General features: G+C 34.9%; 2 protein-coding genes across 2 annotated transcripts; one reads left to right on the forward strand and one right to left on the reverse strand.

The window, feature by feature from the left end:
- Positions 1 to 1,602: 1,602 nt before the first annotated feature.
- LOC131022334 (structural maintenance of chromosomes protein 5) lies at positions 1,603 to 15,129 on the forward strand. Its single transcript, XM_057951789.1, has 30 exons — positions 1,603 to 1,935; positions 2,670 to 2,847; positions 2,942 to 3,095; positions 4,075 to 4,148; positions 4,413 to 4,562; positions 4,657 to 4,761; positions 4,835 to 4,980; positions 5,536 to 5,647; positions 5,743 to 5,898; positions 6,043 to 6,164; positions 6,250 to 6,394; positions 6,482 to 6,547; positions 7,103 to 7,231; positions 7,313 to 7,411; positions 7,559 to 7,724; positions 7,948 to 8,093; positions 9,835 to 9,898; positions 9,976 to 10,100; positions 10,216 to 10,293; positions 10,726 to 10,798; positions 11,650 to 11,753; positions 12,613 to 12,729; positions 12,817 to 12,894; positions 13,198 to 13,297; positions 13,370 to 13,424; positions 13,581 to 13,629; positions 13,704 to 13,791; positions 13,866 to 13,938; positions 14,538 to 14,641; positions 14,741 to 15,129. The coding sequence occupies exons 1-30, from the start codon at positions 1,895 to 1,897 to the stop codon at positions 14,800 to 14,802; spliced, it is 3,159 nt and encodes a 1,052-aa protein (XP_057807772.1). The 5' UTR covers positions 1,603 to 1,894; the 3' UTR covers positions 14,803 to 15,129.
- Positions 15,130 to 15,993: 864 nt separating this feature from the next.
- LOC131022335 (50S ribosomal protein L1, chloroplastic) lies at positions 15,994 to 19,097 on the reverse strand. Its single transcript, XM_057951790.1, has 7 exons — positions 18,585 to 19,097; positions 17,651 to 17,830; positions 17,493 to 17,547; positions 17,071 to 17,198; positions 16,666 to 16,749; positions 16,352 to 16,477; positions 15,994 to 16,270 (listed from the first exon to the last, which is right to left on the reverse strand). The coding sequence occupies exons 1-7, from the start codon at positions 18,915 to 18,917 to the stop codon at positions 16,142 to 16,144; spliced, it is 1,035 nt and encodes a 344-aa protein (XP_057807773.1). The 5' UTR covers positions 18,918 to 19,097; the 3' UTR covers positions 15,994 to 16,141.
- Between the last annotated feature and the right edge of the window lie 735 nt (positions 19,098 to 19,832).

Raw genomic sequence — 19,832 nt, forward strand, 5'->3', positions numbered from 1 at the left:
TTAAATAATAATTATATAAACTTTTACGTGTTATTTACAAAGGATGGTTTTATTTATAGCCCATGTTTTACTCAGTACTCCACTTAAAATAATAACAATAAATAATTATCCTCAAATTATGGATTAATAGTAAAATTTGAAGAGAAGAGAATACAACACTATTCTATTATCTTCTCTTCGTAACAATTTGATAATTAGTAACCATTCTCTTTTCTTCTTTTGATGTAATTTTTGGAAGTCAAATTGATGTTATACGAAGAGAAGAGAATAGTGTTGTGTTGTGGATAATTATGACAATATTAGTGTATAACTCATCCAGATTCGACAGAAATAATTTGATGTATAATTTATAAGCAAAAGAAATGTAAAAATTATTTCACAATAGGTGAATTATACATGTTTATCATTAGAAGAAGTGTTACATGACATGTCAAATTATTATAATAATCAAGAACCAAAATTGGAGCTATTTTTGTTATTAAAAAAATTGGAGCTATTTTTTATTTTTTAAATAATAATTATATAAACTTTAACGTGTTATTTACAAAGGGTGATTTTATTTATAGCTCATGTTTTACTCAATACTCCACTTAAAATAATAACAATAAATAATTATGAATTTTTACTATTCTACCCTATATATAGCTTATAGCCCATAGCCCCCAAATTAAATACCTAATAACCCATAACCCCAAATAATTTATTCTTCTATATTTTTCGTTTTTATATTTGTGTTCTGCAATCTTTTCAATCATCTCAGTTTTTGAAGTTATGTCGTGTTATTTCAATTTACGAAATTTTGATGTGTCATCTTAATTTTCAAAGTTTGGATATTTAACTTCTACTCCGATATTTGTGATTCATGTTCAACTTTCTTAAAATTTATGTTACAATGTTCCCCTACAAGTTTTGGCTCGAGTAGGCTTTTCTTTTGATATTAAGGTTTTTCATATTGAACACTTGGGGGGTAGGGGGATGGAGGGGTCTGAAAAGTTCATTAGCGTTGTTTGTTTAAATGGTGGAGGAGGGAGTTCGACCCGGCGTGTACACTTTTCTGAGGGCGTTGAAAGCGTGCATAGGAGTTGGAATACTCGGGTTGGGGAAAAAGTTCATCATTGGGTGATTTGCTCTGATTTTGGAAACAATACCTTTGTTTTAAATGCTCTTGTCGATATGTATGATAAATGTGGTGACATTGTTAGAGTTAGGAAAGTTTTCGATGGCAATAAGCGAAAAAAGTTGGTTTCTTGGAATTAAATTGTTATTGGATATGTTAGGCATGGTTTGGTAATAGAAGCACTCTCTACGTTGGATGATAGTCGAGGGACTAAGCCCGACAGTGTCACTCTATCCATAGTTATGGAGAGCGTTGCTGTATGGTTGTTACCTTTATGGTTATGTTGAGCTCGAAGAGAGAGCTATAAATTATTTGTTCGAGTTAGAGTCAGAGGTTATAAAATATTTAATTTGATGTTATAAGTTATTAGATAAAACAATAAATTTATAATTATTTATTATTATTATTATTTTAAATGGAGGCTACCTGGACTAAAATGAATAGTATGAATAGAATCTCCATTTACAAACTACGGAACACAAGAAATGAGCCTACGCCAAGAATATTGGGAGCAAATCTATCCTCTTCCAAACTTCCGTCCCCATCTACTCACACACGTGCGGAAATCAATATGTAGACTCCATCGCACGTGCTTCTCTGTTGGCGCCAATTCTCCCACACTCTCTCTTACTGTATAGCCTGCGGGGCTGCTCAACTTGTAAAATTTTCTCTTTCATCTTAAAACACGCACTACACATAGTAGAAGCCCTAGTTCTCACACTTTGATTTCAAAAGGTATTCGTCGTCATCACCGGTGTTCCAGTATTTGACACGCCAATGGCGGACGAGCCAACGCCCAAGAGGCCCAAAATTTCCAGGTTTGCCGTTTACCCCCCATGTTTGCACTGTTTTTGAGGTTACTGTTTTTTTTCTTTAAAATTAATAATTTTCCTTTTTGTTTCGATCTTTTGCTATGTTTTATGTTTGGAAACTTTTTGCCCCTTTTGCTATGTGATGGCTATGCGTTGTTTTAGGGACCTTTTCAAGTTCTGATATTGCTGAAGGTATTGCACAGTGTACTATGTTTCTTGCTTCAGATGTCATGTGGCTGCTGAATTTTGGGTTATTCGTCTGTTAGTAGTTTATAATGATGGTTATACGCTTGATTATATATCACTGGATTTCTTATGATTGCTATTTTTGACTTTGCCAAGGAAATCTACTACCTTATGAGTGGGAATTTACTTTTGCTTCGTTGATGTATGTTGCTTCAGCATGTAGCATTGGTATTTCAATTTTAATGCTCCCTTCTGTCAAGAACAATTTTAAGAAAATGGGATTAGAAACATTTTTCAATAACATTTGTCTCCCTGCACCAAATTATTGTTATTTGATTTAGATGAAATAATTGTTTATGTTTCCGTAATACAATGTGGGATGTGGGAGGCAGGTTCATACTGTAAGGTTCCGTGAGCTTATTTTAGGTTGTGATTGATTGTCCTCACATTTGTTCGAACATATATAGAAATGTTTAAAGTTGGTCTGATCAATAAGAGAATTACGAGATAGATTCAAATTTCTAACATTTTGCTTCTCTTTCCTTCATTGTCAGGGGGGATGATGATTATGTCCCAGGAAATATAATCAAAATTGAGATCTGCAACTTCATGACCTTCAGTAAACTGACCTGCAAGCCTGGTTCACGCTTAAATTTGGTTATTGGGCCAAATGGCTCTGGAAAGAGTTCTCTTGTATGTGCCATTGCACTTGGACTTGGAGGTGAACCACAGGTAAGAGATGGTAGATTCCATTTGTCCAATTGGTAATCTCTATAGAAGCATTTTCAGACGAAAATATCTCCTTTTTTCTACTTCAAATATGCAGCTTCTTGGAAGGGCTAAGAAAATTGGTGCGTATGTGAAACGCGGAGAGGAATCTGGGTATACTGAGATTTGTTTGAGAGGAGAGAGCAAGCAAGAACAAATTACCATTACAAGGAAAATTGATATCAATCACAAATCTGAGTGGCTGTTTAATGGTAAAGTGCCTCACCTTCTCGTGATAAACCAAAGGGACAAGGTCATTACTTGAAGTTTTTCCCTGAGAATGATATTTTAAATAATAATCCCAAAGCAAACCTTGATGCTTCTAAGAAGCCAGACTTAGTCTCAGTTTGTGATTAGAAATTGCATCTTCCCTTTATAACTAACATTTCAACCCTTCCAGATAATTCCGTGTACTTATGTTAAATATTTATGGTCAGTTGGAAGTTGTATTCAGGCTGGTTATCTGAAGTTTAAAGGAACATGTGATATCCATCTTTAAAGCAATTTTCTTCTTTCTCAAGCTTCTGCTGTTGTTTAAACATTTTCCAATAGTTCGGGAAATTACACTGGAAACATATTTAGTGGTTGCATCAGAGATCTTGGAGCTTGCTCGGACGAAAATATGATTGAATGATCTATTCAGAAGTAACAATTTAATATCTTTTGGGAGGGATTATAAACTTTGTGTCCTGTCACTTAGGGAAACTTTCAAGTTTAGATGTCTCTGTCGTAGAAATGTTGTTCTGCAATAGCTTTATATGGGTGTGCTATTCGTTAGGATGATATAGTTTAACTAGCCTTTGATAAGTATTGGAGCAGTCACTTTTCTTTTGTTTGATGATTTATTTCATGTGTATCTATGAAGATCAATAAAATAACGTCGTCAACATCAGACATGACCTTAAGGTGATTTCATCAAAAGAAGCATTATAGCTCCATTCGAAATTATGAAATTCTTGCGATCCAGCATGATGTTTTCTGCATTCCTCTTCATTGGTTTTGCAATATCAAAAATGTTGTTTGAATGCGTGTTATCTAATCATGTCACTTTATCCTTGCCTCCTTTGCATCAAAGCCTACAATAATGGAATTGTTTTTCCCTTTTTCTCTTAATGTTACAGGTTGCAGTTTTCAATACATATGATATGTTATTTTGATAAGATTATGCTGCAATTATTTTGTATATTTTAGGTAAAGTGGTTGGGAGAAAGGTAATTAGCGAAGTAATTGCAAGATTCAATATCCAAGTCGATAATTTGACTCAAGTAAGTTATTACTTGCTCTACTGCTTGTGTGTGTAAATCTCTCTCTTATTATTGAAAAAGCTGTTTAAGTTTCTAGATTAATAATGCAAAGAATGTTTATGATCTCATGAAATTAATCAATTGAAAATATAATCATTACCACTGTGTTTCCTATCCCTCTTTATTTTAGCAGTTGGTCCAATTCTGAAAACTTTTCTTAATTTTTAATGGTTGTTATTGCTTGCCTTTAATTTTGTTGACTGGCCCCTTCTCTGGAATGTATAGTTTCTGCCACAAGACAGAGTTTGTGAGTTCGCCAAGCTGACCCCAGTACAACTCCTTGTGGAGACTGAAAAAGCTGTTGGTGATCCTAGATTACCTGTTCTGCATACGAATCTCATCAAGAAGAGTACAGAGTTGAAGAAATTTGAACGAGTAAGTCGGTGGTTCTGGTGGTTTTTGGCTCTCTACTAACGTTATGTCATCTCTACATAAAAACATTTGTACTAATTATTGTCATCTATAATAGGCTGTTGAGAGCAATAGAGGGTCTTTGAATCAATTGACGGCTCAGAATGCTGAATTAGAAAGAGATGTTGAACGTGTTCGCCAAAGAGAAGATCTCTTAGCAAAGGTTGTTCATATTGTGTTCTCCTATTATCAACAGACTATGATTGACGAATTGATCATCACTGTTATGTTTCTAGGCTGAATCTATGAAGAAAAAGTTGCCATGGCTGAAGTATGATATGAAGAAGGCAACATATCAAGAAGCCAAAAAGCAGGAAGATGATGCTAAGCTGAAGCTAAATGAAGCTGCTAAGGCCTTGAATGATCTCACAGTGCCTATTGAGTAGGTTAAATTGATTGATCAATTGTTTTGGTGGTTCGTGGGATTCTTGAGTGGACCTTTCTTTGTTTCATAACCTTGCATAGTTTTATTCTCGTGATACTGGGCAAATAAATTTACCCATGGATGGAACCAAAGTCGCAAATCCAAACTACATTTAAGCCTCGCGTTGATTGATAGTGATTATATAAATTCGATTTGCTAAGGGTGGTTTCAAACTAATTCGGTTGAAATTGACAATATTGTTTTGAAACTTCATTGGAATTTCCCTAGTTTGTTTGAACATGTTTCAAATTTTAATAAGTCAATTCTAACTAGCTAGTCCAAGTGCAAGTTCTCTAGTTCAGTTTGCTGTCTTTGTCTGTGTCCTTTTCTTCTTTATCTTAGCTGAGCCTGTAAATTTGGTCGATCACAATAGTGATTTTCCAGGTCAGCAACTGAGCTTGTAGTGGCAAATCTCAATCAAATATAACTTTCTTGGTTTACTACTTTAGTTTTAGGCTTATAATGCCAAACACTATTCGCTTCTTGTTTTTTCTTAAACTATTTTTCTTTCAGGAAACAGAGGGGAGAGAAAGCAAAACACGAGGCTAAATTTAAACAGATGAATGGTTTTCTAGATAGTAATTTGAAGAAGCGTATGGCTCTTTTGGAAAATTATGAGCGCTTGGTATGTTGTTATCAGTCGTATGACATGCCTGTATTTTGTTTAGTCTATGATATTTCAGGAATTCTTTAACTGTATAATTTTGTTTCAAATTCTAGAAAGTTGTAATCAAAGGGAAATTTGGTGAAGTGGATGATTTGAGGCATCAGGAAGAATCTCGGCAACAAAGACTCTCTAAAGCTAAAGAAGATCTCGCTGCTGCAGAGACTGAATTTGCAAATCTCCTTCCTTACGAACCTCCAAAGGAAAAGATGGTCAGACAACTCTTTTTCGCTGATGATAGATCTTTGACAAATAGATAGTTACAGTAATCCTATCATTTGGATTGTTTTTCAGAATGATTTAATTTGAAGTGCTTATCATGAATTCCTTTTCCTTATTGCATTTGCCACATCCAGGAACAATTAAATTTTCAAATTATGGAGCTTCAAGAGGCTGCAAAAGAGATCAGATATGAGAAAAGGGATAATGAGAAGCACCTAAACCATCATAGAATAGCACTGAAGCAGTGTATGGACAGGTCAATGTCAGCATTATTGTTGCATTCATTCATATAACACATTGTTGTAACTTCCTTCTTTCTTATTCCCCTGCATTAACAAAAGGTTGAAAGAGATGGATAATGTAAACAATAAGTGTTTGCAAGCATTAAAGAATTCTGGTGCTGAGAGGATATTTGGGGCTTATCAATGGGTTCAGGACCATCGTGCCGAGTTCAAAAGGGAAGTGTATGGTCCTGTATTGCTTGAGGTGCGAAATATATATTGAAACAAGAATTTGTAATATGTATGTTACGTCCACTACATCAATTTTTATATGTTTGGAATGCGAATTCAGGTCAACGTAACCAATCGGCTGCATGCAGGCTACCTAGAGGGTCATGTAGCCCATTACATATGGAAGGTACTGTGTGGTACATTTCTGTATCTTTCAAAAAATCAATATTTCGTGTCTAATCTAAGGGTGAGAATTCATGATACTTTGACATTTGAGTTTCAATATCCTATATCTTTACATATTCTCTTAGAAAAAAAAAAAGATTATTAAGAAAGTTGAAGGAGGTGAATGTCATTCTTTAAAAATAAAGATAACAATGGTAATTAGAAGCCCATTCTAATATTTTTGTAGCAATGCCTTCCTTCTGGTTTCAAATCAAATCATTTCAAAAAAGATGACAAGGCGTGGCTGATGAACTCAAAAATAAGATTATTAAAGTGTTTAAGTGGCATGGTTCTATTTAGGTTCTACTTTCTAGTTTCATGGACACACTGTTAGTTCTGTATGTTCCTTCTCTCTTCTTTTTATCATATCATCTTATGGATGTTTATAACTTGTAGTCCTACATAGTGCTAGGGCTTTGGTGTTGCTTTGAATCATGACTTACACGATGGATAGCTCCATCATCCTCTCTCTTGTTTATAAATATATTTCATTTGGCTAATTGGTTACCTCCTGTAGGCTTTTATTACTCAGGACTCTGAGGACCGTGATTTACTGGTTAAAAACCTAAGGTCCTTTGATGTCCCTGTAATTAATTATGTCATGACTGGAAACCACCAGAGTGATTCCTTCCAGGCAACTGATGAGGTATCAAAGCAGATTGATATAAGTTCAGAATTCTGGATGTTTTGAAAATCGGCTGCTCCATTACTGTACTCTACTTTGCAGATGCGTAAACTTGGCATATCTTCCAGGCTTGATCAGGTGTTTGAAGCTCCTCATGCTGTCAAAGAAGTTTTGATCAGTCAATTTCGTTTGGATCAATCAGTATGCTTACTCATTTACCTTTGTATTGTCAGTTTTAACTATAAACTCTAATCAAAGTTGGAGACTGAAATTAGGTGGTAAATGAAAATCATTCCCAAAAGTGAACTTCTTTAACCTGATTTTTGTTGTGGTATTTGTTTTGCTCAGTACATTGGGTCAAAAGAGACTGATGAGAAAGCTGATATGGTCTCTAATTTGGGAATTGATGACCTGTGGACCCCGGAAAATCATTATCGTTGGTGCAGGTCCCGCTACGGGGGTCATGTATCTACAAATGTTGAAGCCGTAGATCAGTCTCGCCTACTTTTATGCAGTATGTTTCTTGAAGATGTTTAAGTCACATTTGTTCTTAGAAGCATGATTTTGTATTAATTATGTATGTTTTAGAGTTTATGGAGGTGACAAATAATATAACAGCTCTCAGATCTGAGAGATATTAAATAAGTTCGATTTCAATAAAATCTCAGTTCAGCCAAAAGGTCAAATTTGCTTCTACATTCTACTGAGGTCTATGTTTCTCTATGTGACATTTTCAGATGTGGATGTGAAGGAAATTGAGATTCTGAGATCGAAGCAAGTAGGGCTGGAAGATAAAATTTCTACTATAGATGCAACTTTAAAATCTCTTCAAGCTACCTTAAGACAGAAAGAAGATGAAGAGGCAGAACTTCAGCGTGAAAGGGTAAGTGAATACATATGAAGAGTTTGCTGGCTGGCCTTTTAAGTCTGTGAGACTTCCGCATATGATAGTATTCACATGCATAGATTGTTCTGGGTCGTATTCACTAGTCCACATATATAGATTCTGATGCGAGTTTTTATTCTGTATAGGACCATGACACTTATGATTATCTTGTTATAACCAATATTTTACCACAGCGTCACTAATATACATGTTTGTTGCACATATCTGTCTCAAGCTAGATATCATCAAGACGGTTCTTGTGAAAAATTCAAAACTTGAAATCTTTTAAAAAAATGAAATTAAAGTCTTGAGCAGTTTCATTATTTAACTGTTCTAATTAAATATACCCTTGACTGAAAGTCCTCTGAGATTTTAACAGTTACAGATATCTCTTTGAGTCTACTATTAGCTTGTATATGTGTGTGGGTGCTATTGTGACTAACCACCACCATCACCAGCCTCTGATACAGTATTTAGTTAGTCGTCATGTTCATTAGGTTCAAATGTTGACCAGTTATCTTTATTTCTTCAATCAGCTCTAGTGCTAATAATCATTTTAAGACCAATCTATCTAGAACCTCAGTTGTACAGGCTAAGCTTGTCTGATTTATTATAGCTAGTACAGACCATTACCTGTCAACATTGTCGGATGCAGTGCATTCTCCAAGTAGACTGAACTTGGAGATGGCCAGATGATAATCATTTAGTGTACAGAGATTAAAGCTTTCCTTGCTACACTATGTTCCTGAGAAAATTAATGCTAGAATAAGTGTATTGATTCATGATTGGCATCAAATGATGTGAGTGTCCATATATAATCACATGGACACAATAGAAGGTGTCAAATATTAGCTTTAGGAAGCCAATAGCAATAGGTTTTCTGAATGGTAGTAATAGGAAACATCGATTTAGCATGCATCTTTTAGAATCAGTTGTCTCACCAGCTTTAAAAATGACAACATGGATTGTCAACGGTGCAAGCTTTTGAGCAGTCTGTCAATGAAGGGTGAGAAATAGTTTAAGTCCCAAGGTTATGATACTCTAGCTTTCTTTCAGAACAGCTTCACCCCTGTAGGTGATAAAAAGGAGTTAAGGACTGGCGGTGCTTATGTTTAATGGTGTTGCATTGTGGGTATATTCTGCTATAAGAGTGCTGAGAATTTTTTTAGTGTTCTTTTGTTCTTCAGTAGAAAACCCTTAAATCTGGAGGAAAATTCATAAACTTTGTGAGATATCTGTTTACTCCACCAAACATTCGCAAAATGAATATTTTAACAGCATAAGGGTTCATGAAGTAGGGGTTTGCCAGAAAGGAGTTGTTTAGGGGAGATAAATTATCTGGATATTGGAATAACATGTTTTGGGAGAATATCCGACAGAGGACAAACTCATATAAGGTTTCATGTTAGACTGTCAATGGTTAAGATTCTAATAAACTTAGAAAGGAGAAGTTTAAGCCAAAATATATGATGTTCTCCACACTACTGTTAAGCATAGAGAATAAGTAGGAGGCCATATGACTTTTTTGTAATTGGTAAAGCTTAGCCTTATGTAAACAGTTAATCTGGCATAAACAATATTGTAATACGGACAGGTGAGATAAAAGAATGAGTTTAAATGAGAAAGAGAAGTATAACTGTATAAGAAGCAGAACTATCAACTTTCTTCACATGTATAATACTATCATATCATTTATTATGGCTCTCTTTTTACATTTCCATGAACATGTCATGATTAGGAGAAGATTGTTAACATCATTCAAAAGGAGAAGAGGAAATGGAGGGACACGGAACTTTTTGTCAGTAAGTAACATTCTGGTGTTTCTGCAGAAGGTGATCTTGTTGTTCAACATATATTTCACATAATTTCTGTAATTTAGATCAAAAAAGAATGAAGCTGAAGTCAATTGAAAGTGAGGATGATCCAGATGCTGCCATAGAAAAGATCATTGAGCAGGTTAAAGAATTGAAGGTTCAGCACTTCCAATGTATTGTTGAGATTAAGGTGAAGCAAACTTTTTCGTAATCTATTTAATTGTTTTTCAGGAAGTTTTAGAGTATTAAATTTGGATCTCTAACTCAATGTGGTGGTTGCTTTTCTTGCTGCTTTGTGTTGGCAGAATTTTCTCATTGAGGCTGTTGCTTATCGGAGAAGTTTTGCTGAAAATAACATGAGCTATATTGAACTTGATGCTAAGGTATATTCTGCTTATTCTTGTTGTGCTCTTCTTATTCTGCTGCTACTTTATCACGAATTTAGTTAATATGAATTTGCTTTCATGATAAGTTATATCGAGGAGATGGGGTATATTCTTTAGTACTTTTGATTTGATAAACTGTTCTACCTGCTTGCTGTTGCTTGGAATTTGTGGCACCACTCTGCTTCACTATACACGAGCTTGTCACTGAGATCATGTGCTATCAGAAAAAAATCTCATTTTATTATTGTCACCCCATAATCTACTACTACTATTGTAGAAATTCGCCTTCTTTTTTAATGAACTTGTATTCATTGGTTATTCTCAGTGTAATTCCTTTAAGATCAATGAACTTGTTTCCTTTTTGTAAAGAACTTGTTTTTTCCTTGTATTGTCAATGTAATTCCTGTTTTTATTTTGGCTAAATTCTAGATTAAGGACATGGAATCCAATGCAAAACAACAACAGAAGTTAGCCTTGCAAGCATCCTTATTCCTTGACCAGTGTACGTATAATTTTCTGTCAAATCTCGAAAATGCTTTGCGCTCTAACCTCTTAGTCCAGATGCAACAGTTATGTTTTATGTTTAGTATTTTCTCTACTGTGTGAGAAAACATGCAATTGTTTCCACATTACAATTTTCTTTTCCAACCTCTGCATTCTTTTTTTTGCAACTTATAAGATAAAACACTACAGTCAGTAGATATTTTATCTGGAAAAAATTTACCTTTTGCTCGTTTCATTGAAAGAAATTATGTGGAACTTTACTGTGAAACCGGATTCTTTAATACTCCGAAGCTTCCAGTCAATTAAATTTCTCTTTTCCCCTCAGCTTGGAAAAGCAGCCAAATTGCCAATGATCCGATATGTTTACTTTTAATATTAGGTGAGTAATAATATGGTAAGAAAAACTATACTTGCACGGGTTTGAAAACAAATGTGTCAACTTGAGAATTTGTGACAGCTGCACATCCTTCTAGGATGAGGGAGTATTAGTTTGACATCAGATATCCTGCTCCTTACCAGTTATTTTGCAAAGTTGACGTGATAGCTCTCAACTGCAAATAGTGAAAATGTAGTTTATCACATGGGATTGTAGCTTCAGCGGTTGCAAGGACTGTTCATTGAGCATTTTCATTCTATGAAGGAACAATCTCTCTGAGAGTTGGTATAACCATAATTTTCAACTTATATGTTATCATGTATGTTACTTATATAGTTGGATTTGTATGCCTTCCTATTGATCCTTTCGAAGGGATAATGTCTTGTTTCGTGCCTTTTATTGTAAGTAAAATCTGTACTGCAAAACTGCATGTTTCAATTTCTTCATATCATTCCCTTTTGCTTTACGATTAGGTAAAAGAGCATCAGATAATTGCCGAAAGGAGCTGCAGGATGCCAAGAGATATGCAGAATCAGTTGCTGATATTACTCCTGAGCTTCAGCAGGCCTTCCTGGAGGTTTGTACTCTGGCTGAATCAATGTAGTACTTAATACACTTAATGCATTTATGGTATGCTTCCTGACATTTTCATGTACCTTTTCCTATCAATGGCCCTCTGGGAATTGAACATTCTTTAAGTAGAAAACAGAACAAGTATCCGCAACTTTCGGTGATTTGTCAAACTTGTGTGGCTTTAAGATTGAAATCCTGAAAACATGCCCCCCCTCCAAAAAAAAAAAAGAAGATAAAATACTGACAAGAGCAATGAGCCAAAAAAGGGGGGATATATGGCGTGCATATTACACTATTACACAGGTTATCAACATGGTCTGTTGCTTATGAAGAAAAGTTGTACTCTATATGTAGAACTTTCCTGGATTTTATTTAGACGTATTTGTTTTTTTGGCAGTTACCTGCCTGTCCATAGCTTTCCTTCTTATTTATCTGCATTATACTTTTTAACTAATGCTACCTGCTAGTGCGTTGCTATATTGTCTTCTGTGTGATTAGCTGACTATAATGCTCTTGTAAATAATATGTTTTCCTGGGACATAGCACCTGTAGAAAGTTAGATGTAGGAGCTCATGAAGTTTCTAAATTAGAAAATGTTTTTTGGGGTGTGAATTTGGTTTGCAGTAAATGCTGCCCATTTCATTCTGAGCATTAGCATTTTCTTTGTCAATTGTGGTTCCAATCGCCAAAATTCTAATTGATAATCCTTGATACCCAATTACTGTTGATGCTGTATAGTAGCTATACAGCATAATTGATTGCTTGCAGATGGAATTGGTTGCTATATTGCATTTTCTTTTGCTCTTGCATTGGTTGCTTCTTGATGGAATTTGACAGTACTCATAATTGGTAAATGCTTGCAGATGCCTACTACTGTCGAAGAATTGGAAGCTGCAATCCAGGATACGATAAATCAAGCAAATGGCATCCTTTTCCTTAACCATAATATTTTGGAGGAATACGAAAACCGTCAAAGAAAAGTGTGTATATTCCAGTTTGAAATAAAATTATGGTTTGTAAACTCCTTTTATTATAATGTTGCTTTATTGAAAATGGTAAATATGCAGATTGAAGCACTTACAAACAAGCAAGAGGCTGATGAAAAGGAATTAAAAAGCTTGTTAGATGAAATCGATGCTCTTAAGGTTTAAGTCTTGGATCAACATCAAAACTTTGTGCTGTTACTCTTTTTTTTTAAGGGAACTTTGTGCTGTTACTCATTGCTCTGCTTTTCCAACCTGCCTTTTAATAGCAGCTGCAATTTTCAAATATCCTGGTCAATGTGCAAGCACCCAAATCCCCCCACCCCCAAACCCATCCTCCACCCACACAGAAAAAAAAAATTGTTGGAAGATATGCAGAAAATGATTTTGTCCTTGCAATTATCTGCAGTGTGCTTGTCCTACTGTGTTACAACTCCTAATACCCTAATTGTGAATTATCTGCAGGAAAGTTGGCTCCCAACATTGAGAAGTCTTGTGGCTCGGATTAATGAAACTTTTAGTTGTAATTTCCAAGAAATGGCTGTTGCAGGGGAGGTATCATTAGGTAAAATGTAATCACTTTATCATTTTGTTTGAGGTCGTTTATGGTTCATGTATTAATGGGTTAATTTTTCAGATGAACATGGCACAGATTTTGATCAATATGGAATATTGATAAAAGTGAAATTCAGGTGATTAAGTTTACCTTCCACTTAGTTTCCATTTAGAGTTTTAATTTACCTTTAGAAGTCTCTTGTTGGGTCGAATCTTAGTTAGTTGTGAATCTCTTAAGATTGGTTCTTAGTTTGATGTTTGGTCATTTTAATGCTTGCCACTATTATTTCCAGGCAAACTGGACAGCTGCAGGTTTTAAGTGCTCACCACCAATCTGGAGGGGTATAGCCTCAGGCAAACTATCCAATACATGATCTTTTATCATCAGCTTCTAACTTCCTATGCCTGATTTCTAGGAGCGATCTGTTTCAACCATTCTCTACCTCGTGTCTTTGCAAGACCTTACAAACTGCCCATTTAGGGTGGTTGATGAGATAAATCAAGGTTGGTCTATATTTATGTTCCTTGCAGTTTGTAACAGAAGGATTTGATTGTTAAATTATTTCTTATTCTCCCAGGCATGGACCCCATAAATGAGAGGAAAATGTTTCAGCAATTGGTCAGAGCAGCCAGCAAGCCAAACACACCGCAGTAAGAGATTGCTCTTTGTTTCCTTAGGGGGTGCTTACTATTGACTATTGAGGATTAGCCTTGATATATAAAAATAGTATAGGCTAATCCATTGAAACTTTGAGATATTCCAAGGCTCTTGATAATATTTTTAATTTGAGCTAACTTGTTTGATTCATATCCCTTTGAAAGGGGTTGGATTGGAGAAATCTTAGTAATAAAGATAAAAAATAATCAATCATAAAAAGTAAATGCCTCCTTAGTTGATCTACTACTTATATTCTTCCATGACAAATTGCCTTAGCAAATTTAAGGTTCTTCTTGCATCATCATCAATAGTAAATGTATTTGTACAAAGAGGCACACTTCGAGGCATAAATTCTAATTCTTGATTAATAAATCCAAATGGGAGTTGGTGAACCCATTGGGATGGATGCACCGTGCATCCAAATGTGCACAAGTTTTTGCCTTCTACAAATTATTGGTTGTAGCACAAAGACGCATTAACACTTGTGTTTGTTGATTGGCTCATTTTCTCTTTCTGCTAACACCTCTTAATGGAAATTGAGCCCTACTTTGATTCCAAATTAATTGGACTGGCCTAACTTGGTCGTGTGCAGGTGCTTTTTGCTCACCCCAAAATTGCTGCCAGATCTAGAATACAGTGACGCATGCAGCATTCTGACTGTGATGAACGGTCCTTGGATCGAGCAACCTTCAAAAGGTTTTTCATCAATCTCGATTCCATGGATACATGCTTTTGTCATTACCATTATATACCTTACAAGGCACCTTCTTTTTTTCTTAAATTATCAATTTGCAGTATGGAGTGGTGGCGAAAACTGGTCTTCAATCAGAATGCAGCTGGAGAAAAACCGCTGCTAAGGGCTGTAAGTTTTCCGATCATATTCTTTTTTTGGGGTGAGAATACACAGAAAGGAGGCAGTACCATATCAGTGCCAATTCGTCACCGTGTATAAATTATTATTTTGCTTGGCAAATAGGCTGTAAAATTGTTATATATTAGAATCATTCAATCTTGCCCACGCCATTTTCATAGCCATGGTGTATTATTCTATTGGTCTTCCATTTCTGAGGATTTATTGTACATGTGTTCTTAACATCTGCTCAGAGTGAAGCTTCGATAGTTTTTTCTTAATTTCATTCCGAATGGTTATGTGGTTCTGATATAACATTCAACCTTGCTGTGTTTGTACAGTGCAGGTTATTTCGTTGATTTTTCCAAGTATTTTAACAACTCCTACGTATTTCCTAAGGGGCATTTACTTCGGAAGATTAGCCTTGGTAGATAAAAATAGTAAGGATAATTCTTTGTTTACTTGAATGGATTGAAATTTTAGAATATCTGTGTGCTCTTGATTATTTCTATCATTTGAGCTAATTTTGCTTGATTTATATTCCATTGAAAGGGTGAGATTGTAGAAATCCTACTCGAGGATAAAAATACTCAATCATGCATCTTATAAATCGTGTAAAGTAAACGTCTCTTAAAAATAACGGGACATTTACTTTGAGTGATATGATAGATTGATAAAAACAATTCAAGTTAATCTGCTACTTATTTTGATGGATTAATTTTGAACTTGTTTCGATCATTTTTATTCTTTTAATATGCAATTTTATGTTTTTATCAATTTATCATATCATTCAAACTAAATAGCCCTAGAAGTAGCTCTGGTCCTAGAACTGTTTTATTTTATGTTTTATCAATCTATAATTTTGATTAAAGAGTTGCTTTTTTAATCTAAGCACGTAGTGAAGTGCTTGTTAGACCATTTCCAACCATATCTCAAAACCAAACGCAAATACCATTTTCAATCTTTGAAAGAATTACATTTAAGGCCAAAGTTATTATGGATTGAAGAAACAGAGAGGAAAAGAATATTGGGTTGAAGAAATAGAAAAGGGAAAAGAATATAAGTACCATAACTGAAAAGGTATAAAAAAATGAAATGAAAAGTAACAAAATAGAGAATTGAAGTTACATTTGGATTTGAGTTCGGATTTTATGGTTGGAGATGGCCTGCAAAGTAAATCACACTAAACATTGCAATATACAAGCAAAGACAACTTCCACTTCATTTTTCTTTGGCTCTTGCCTGTCGAATCCATTTGCCTATTCTACACTACATATTCTGGAAATGGATGATACAAAAGAGAAGATACTCTACAATGTTATAGATGTATAGTGTGAAGCAGCAGTTTAAGAAAGCTTGTACTCGAGCATATCTCTAATGTTTAACCGAATCGACGGCCCCATCGACGAGCATACATGAGCACTTTTCCAGTACACACCTTTTGCCCCTGACGGCTTGTTCGCCTCTACTGATTTCTGCAAGTTTTCATGGCAATTACTCGATTGCCTCTAGCATGCACCACGACAACAAAACACAGCTAAGCAAAGATCACTTACCACGGCAGCGAGAAAGTTTACAATGAGATCTTCCTCTGAAAAATCTGCCTTTCCGAAAGGTAAGTGGACGATCCCAGTTTTATCTGCTCGATATTCAACTTTTCCTTTCTTGAATTCCTCTATTGCCTGCAACAACATTTATGTTGTAGAAAACATTCAAAAGAGCCGATTGATAGAAATTCATCAGTGCAAGATAGTAATCATGTGTTCTTCAACACCATGAACCACAATAATAGGTAATATGTCCAGTGTTAGTATAGTTTCTTGAATTAAGTTGTTTGCAATAATAAAATAAGTCGAGTATTGGAGAGTACCTGTGGTATGTTTGTAGTCACTGTACCAGCTTTGGGATTTGGCATCAGCCCTCGTGGTCCTAGAAGCTTTCCTAGGCTCGCAACCTAATGATGGAGAATAGTATATGTCAATGCATCAAGAAGAAAAAGAAAAACTCTCATGGTTTTAAAGCGCATGCGCAAGAGAGACTGGAAAGTAAAGAACAACCATAGCCAGTGCCCAGTCGTGCAATTACCATAATCAATCTTTCTCCAGGGATTCAATTGTATCAATAATACTAGGAAAACACTTAGTGTTAGGATAAAGCTTGTTCACAAACATTAACTACAAATCACTAAATGATTGTTTTCTCGACATAAAGATCAGAGTTCTTAAATTATAACCGGGGTATATAAGAGCAACTTAATAGGGATATATATCAGGACCTTAGGCATCATATCTGGTGTTGCAATCAGTTTATCGAAATCCATGAATCCTCCTTTAATCTGTGCTATCAAGTCCTCTCCACCAACGATATCAGCTCCCGCATTTTTTGCCTCATCAAACTTTTCACCTGCAAGAGAAAACCAACTGGGCAAGTGAGGCTAACGAGATGATAAACCAGGTCAATTAAGAGAAATGGAACATATCAGGGACATCTGGCACTGTACACAAGATATATGATTTCATAATGACTGTTGTTAGTAGCTAAGTCGACATGAAGCTTAACAAGAGTTTGCTAAGGCGGAATACAATTTTCCACTTTATAAACTAGAAAACCTACTACCCTACATTTTAATTTATTCATGTGATTCTCTCATACTGAAATGCATCAGAGTTCATCAATAGAAACAAATATGCAATTTACCTTGTGTAAGAACAGCAACTTTAACAGTCTGACCAGTTCCCTTTGGCAGATTTACCTATAAAAGTATTTCAGTTATGAAAACATTGCATCAGCCATTATCAATTGGCAAGAGTTCAAAACTCACTTTTGATTGAACAAACAATATTTAGAAAGCTTACAGTTGCCCTCAGCTGTTGATCATTATACTTGGGATCAATATTTAGGCGGAAATGAGCTTCGACTGTTTCAACAAACTTTGTGCTTGCTGTTTGCTTGACCAATGATATCGCTGTTTTTATGTCATACTCCTGTTTGATTTCTCTCAATTTTTGAATTTCCAAAAACCTCTTCGACCTTGTCTGTCAATTGCAACCAAAACTTCAGAGTTCTTGAAAAATGAAAACTGAGGGGGAAGATAAGGATCCAGAAACTCGTAAGTAAATTCTAGCATTGATGAAATATATGTAGTTCCCAAATTGGACAATTCATCAACTACCAAACTGTAAGAGCATCAAGTTGGAGATGAACTGCTACTTCTTCTCAGACAAATGACTAAATAAGAAATTCTTCTAATAACATTGCAAATACATTGTTTTTATGCTTTAAGGGGGGCGATTACTTTCGAGGATTAACCTAGATAGATTAAAATAGTATAGGCTAATCCATTGTTTATTAAGATGGGTTGAAACTTTGGGATATCCCAAGACCCTTGATAATTTCAATCATTTGAGGTATGCTATATCTCATTGAAATGGTGGGATTGGAGGTATCCTAGGATAAAAATACAAAATCATATATCCTATCTTATCAATCATGAAAAGTAAATGCTCCCTAACTGCACCAGATGAAAACCTCTGTCAACATGCATGAGCAAGTTTGGTCATTTCACTATATTGTTGCACACACATGCACAAAATAATCAACAAAGCACATACTGCAGCAGTTTTACATAACTAGACTTAACAAAATCACAGTTTCCCCATTTCACACACTCAGTGATCACAATGAATTGCCTAATGCTTCTAACAACAGCAGCATACAAGATTATATAATCCCATTCATCAAATTCTAGGTAAAAATAAAACAGGAAAAATCCCTTTCTGGCATACATACTCTGTCCCTCTTCAAAGGCAACGCAGCCTTGCCTTTCTTGGGCTTGGTCGCAACCGCAACAGCAGCGCCGCCTTCTTCTTGCTGCTGTTCTTCGGCCACCTCGTCTTCAGTAGCGACGGCGGCGACGACGAATGATTTAGAGAAGCGGGCATTGTCACACACCCTATGGCACTGGAGAAGTAAGGGGGAGAGGGATAAGCTTTGGGCGGCAGCGGAAAAGATAAGGTTTTCTTTGGTGGGTTTTCGGAAAGAGAGGGAAGGGGAGGCGGGGCAGGAGCGGTGGAGGTCTTGGAGATGCGGCGGAGGGGTGAGAGTGAGAGTGGTGGACGCCATTTTTGGAGGAGAGGAGAGTATTTGTGGACTATATAAGATTTGATTGATTCATTGATTGGGATATCCAAATGGAATTGTGGTGATAAGGCTGTCCATCTCAATGCCACCTCCAACTTCACCTCCACAAATATTATTCCTCGCAAATTTTACTTTTTCTTTTTCAGTTTTTTTATGGAGCATAAAACAAAGGTACGAATTTGCGGTGCTTAACTACTTTGGAGATAATTAAAAATAAATAAATAAAATTATGGCGTTTTCGTTGCATTATAAATATTGTAAATATTAGACATCTGATGTGACAGAAAGGCCGTCCCAATATATAAAAATTATTACAATAAAGATTTTCGGACACTGCATGAAAAACCGGCTTTTTTAAGATTTTTTGATTGAGCCGATTTTTTGCTAATTTATGGTTTTACTAAAATATCTTTTCCTTAAATTTCTCAACTACTTTTAATCTTTTCCTAAATATATTTTATTTACATTTTATTTTCTGTAAATTTCGTTTTTTTTTTTGCCATTTTTTTTTCGAAAAATATTTTTTATTTTTAAATTGTTTTTTTTTTATTTTTTTTTATCATTTTTTTATTTTTCTTTTAAAATATTATTTCCTTAAATTTCTTAACTACTTTTAATCTTTTCCTAAATATATTTTATTTACATTTTTATTTTACCTAAATTTCGGTTTTTTTTGCCATTTTTTTCGAAAAATATATTTTATTTTTAAATTATAGTATTATGATTATGTTATAATAATCAATTTAATGGGATCAAAACGGTACACAATTATGGTAATGGTTTGATCAATTTTAAATGTTTAAAATCTTTCTTACACTTGCTGACTAAATATTTGTGAAAGAATGAATAGATAAACAAATAAATATATTAAAAGTTCATATATAATCATAACTTTTA

This window comes from Salvia miltiorrhiza, chromosome 4 (assembly GCF_028751815.1).
Source record: "Salvia miltiorrhiza cultivar Shanhuang (shh) chromosome 4, IMPLAD_Smil_shh, whole genome shotgun sequence".
Classification (NCBI taxonomy): domain Eukaryota; kingdom Viridiplantae; phylum Streptophyta; class Magnoliopsida; order Lamiales; family Lamiaceae; genus Salvia; species Salvia miltiorrhiza.

Excerpts from the sequence above, each read along its gene's own strand:
- LOC131022334 (XM_057951789.1), top strand. The coding sequence starts at position 1,895 with ATGGCGGACGAGCCAACGCCCAAGAGGCCCAAAATTTCCAG. Across the intron at positions 10,799-11,649 it reads ATCCTTATTCCTTGACCAGT|GTAAAAGAGCATCAGATAAT; the intron begins GTACGTATAATT and ends CTTTACGATTAG. Across the intron at positions 13,298-13,369 it reads TGCAGGGGAGGTATCATTAG|ATGAACATGGCACAGATTTT; the intron begins GTAAAATGTAAT and ends TTAATTTTTCAG.
- LOC131022335 (XM_057951790.1), bottom strand. The coding sequence starts at position 18,917 with ATGGCGTCCACCACTCTCACTCTCACCCCTCCGCCGCATCTCCAAGAC. Across the intron at positions 17,831-18,584 it reads TGCCTTTGAAGAGGGACAGA|ACAAGGTCGAAGAGGTTTTT; the intron begins GTATGTATGCCA and ends TGCAATTGACAG. Across the intron at positions 16,478-16,665 it reads TGACTACAAACATACCACAG|GCAATAGAGGAATTCAAGAA; the intron begins GTACTCTCCAAT and ends ATGTTGTTGCAG.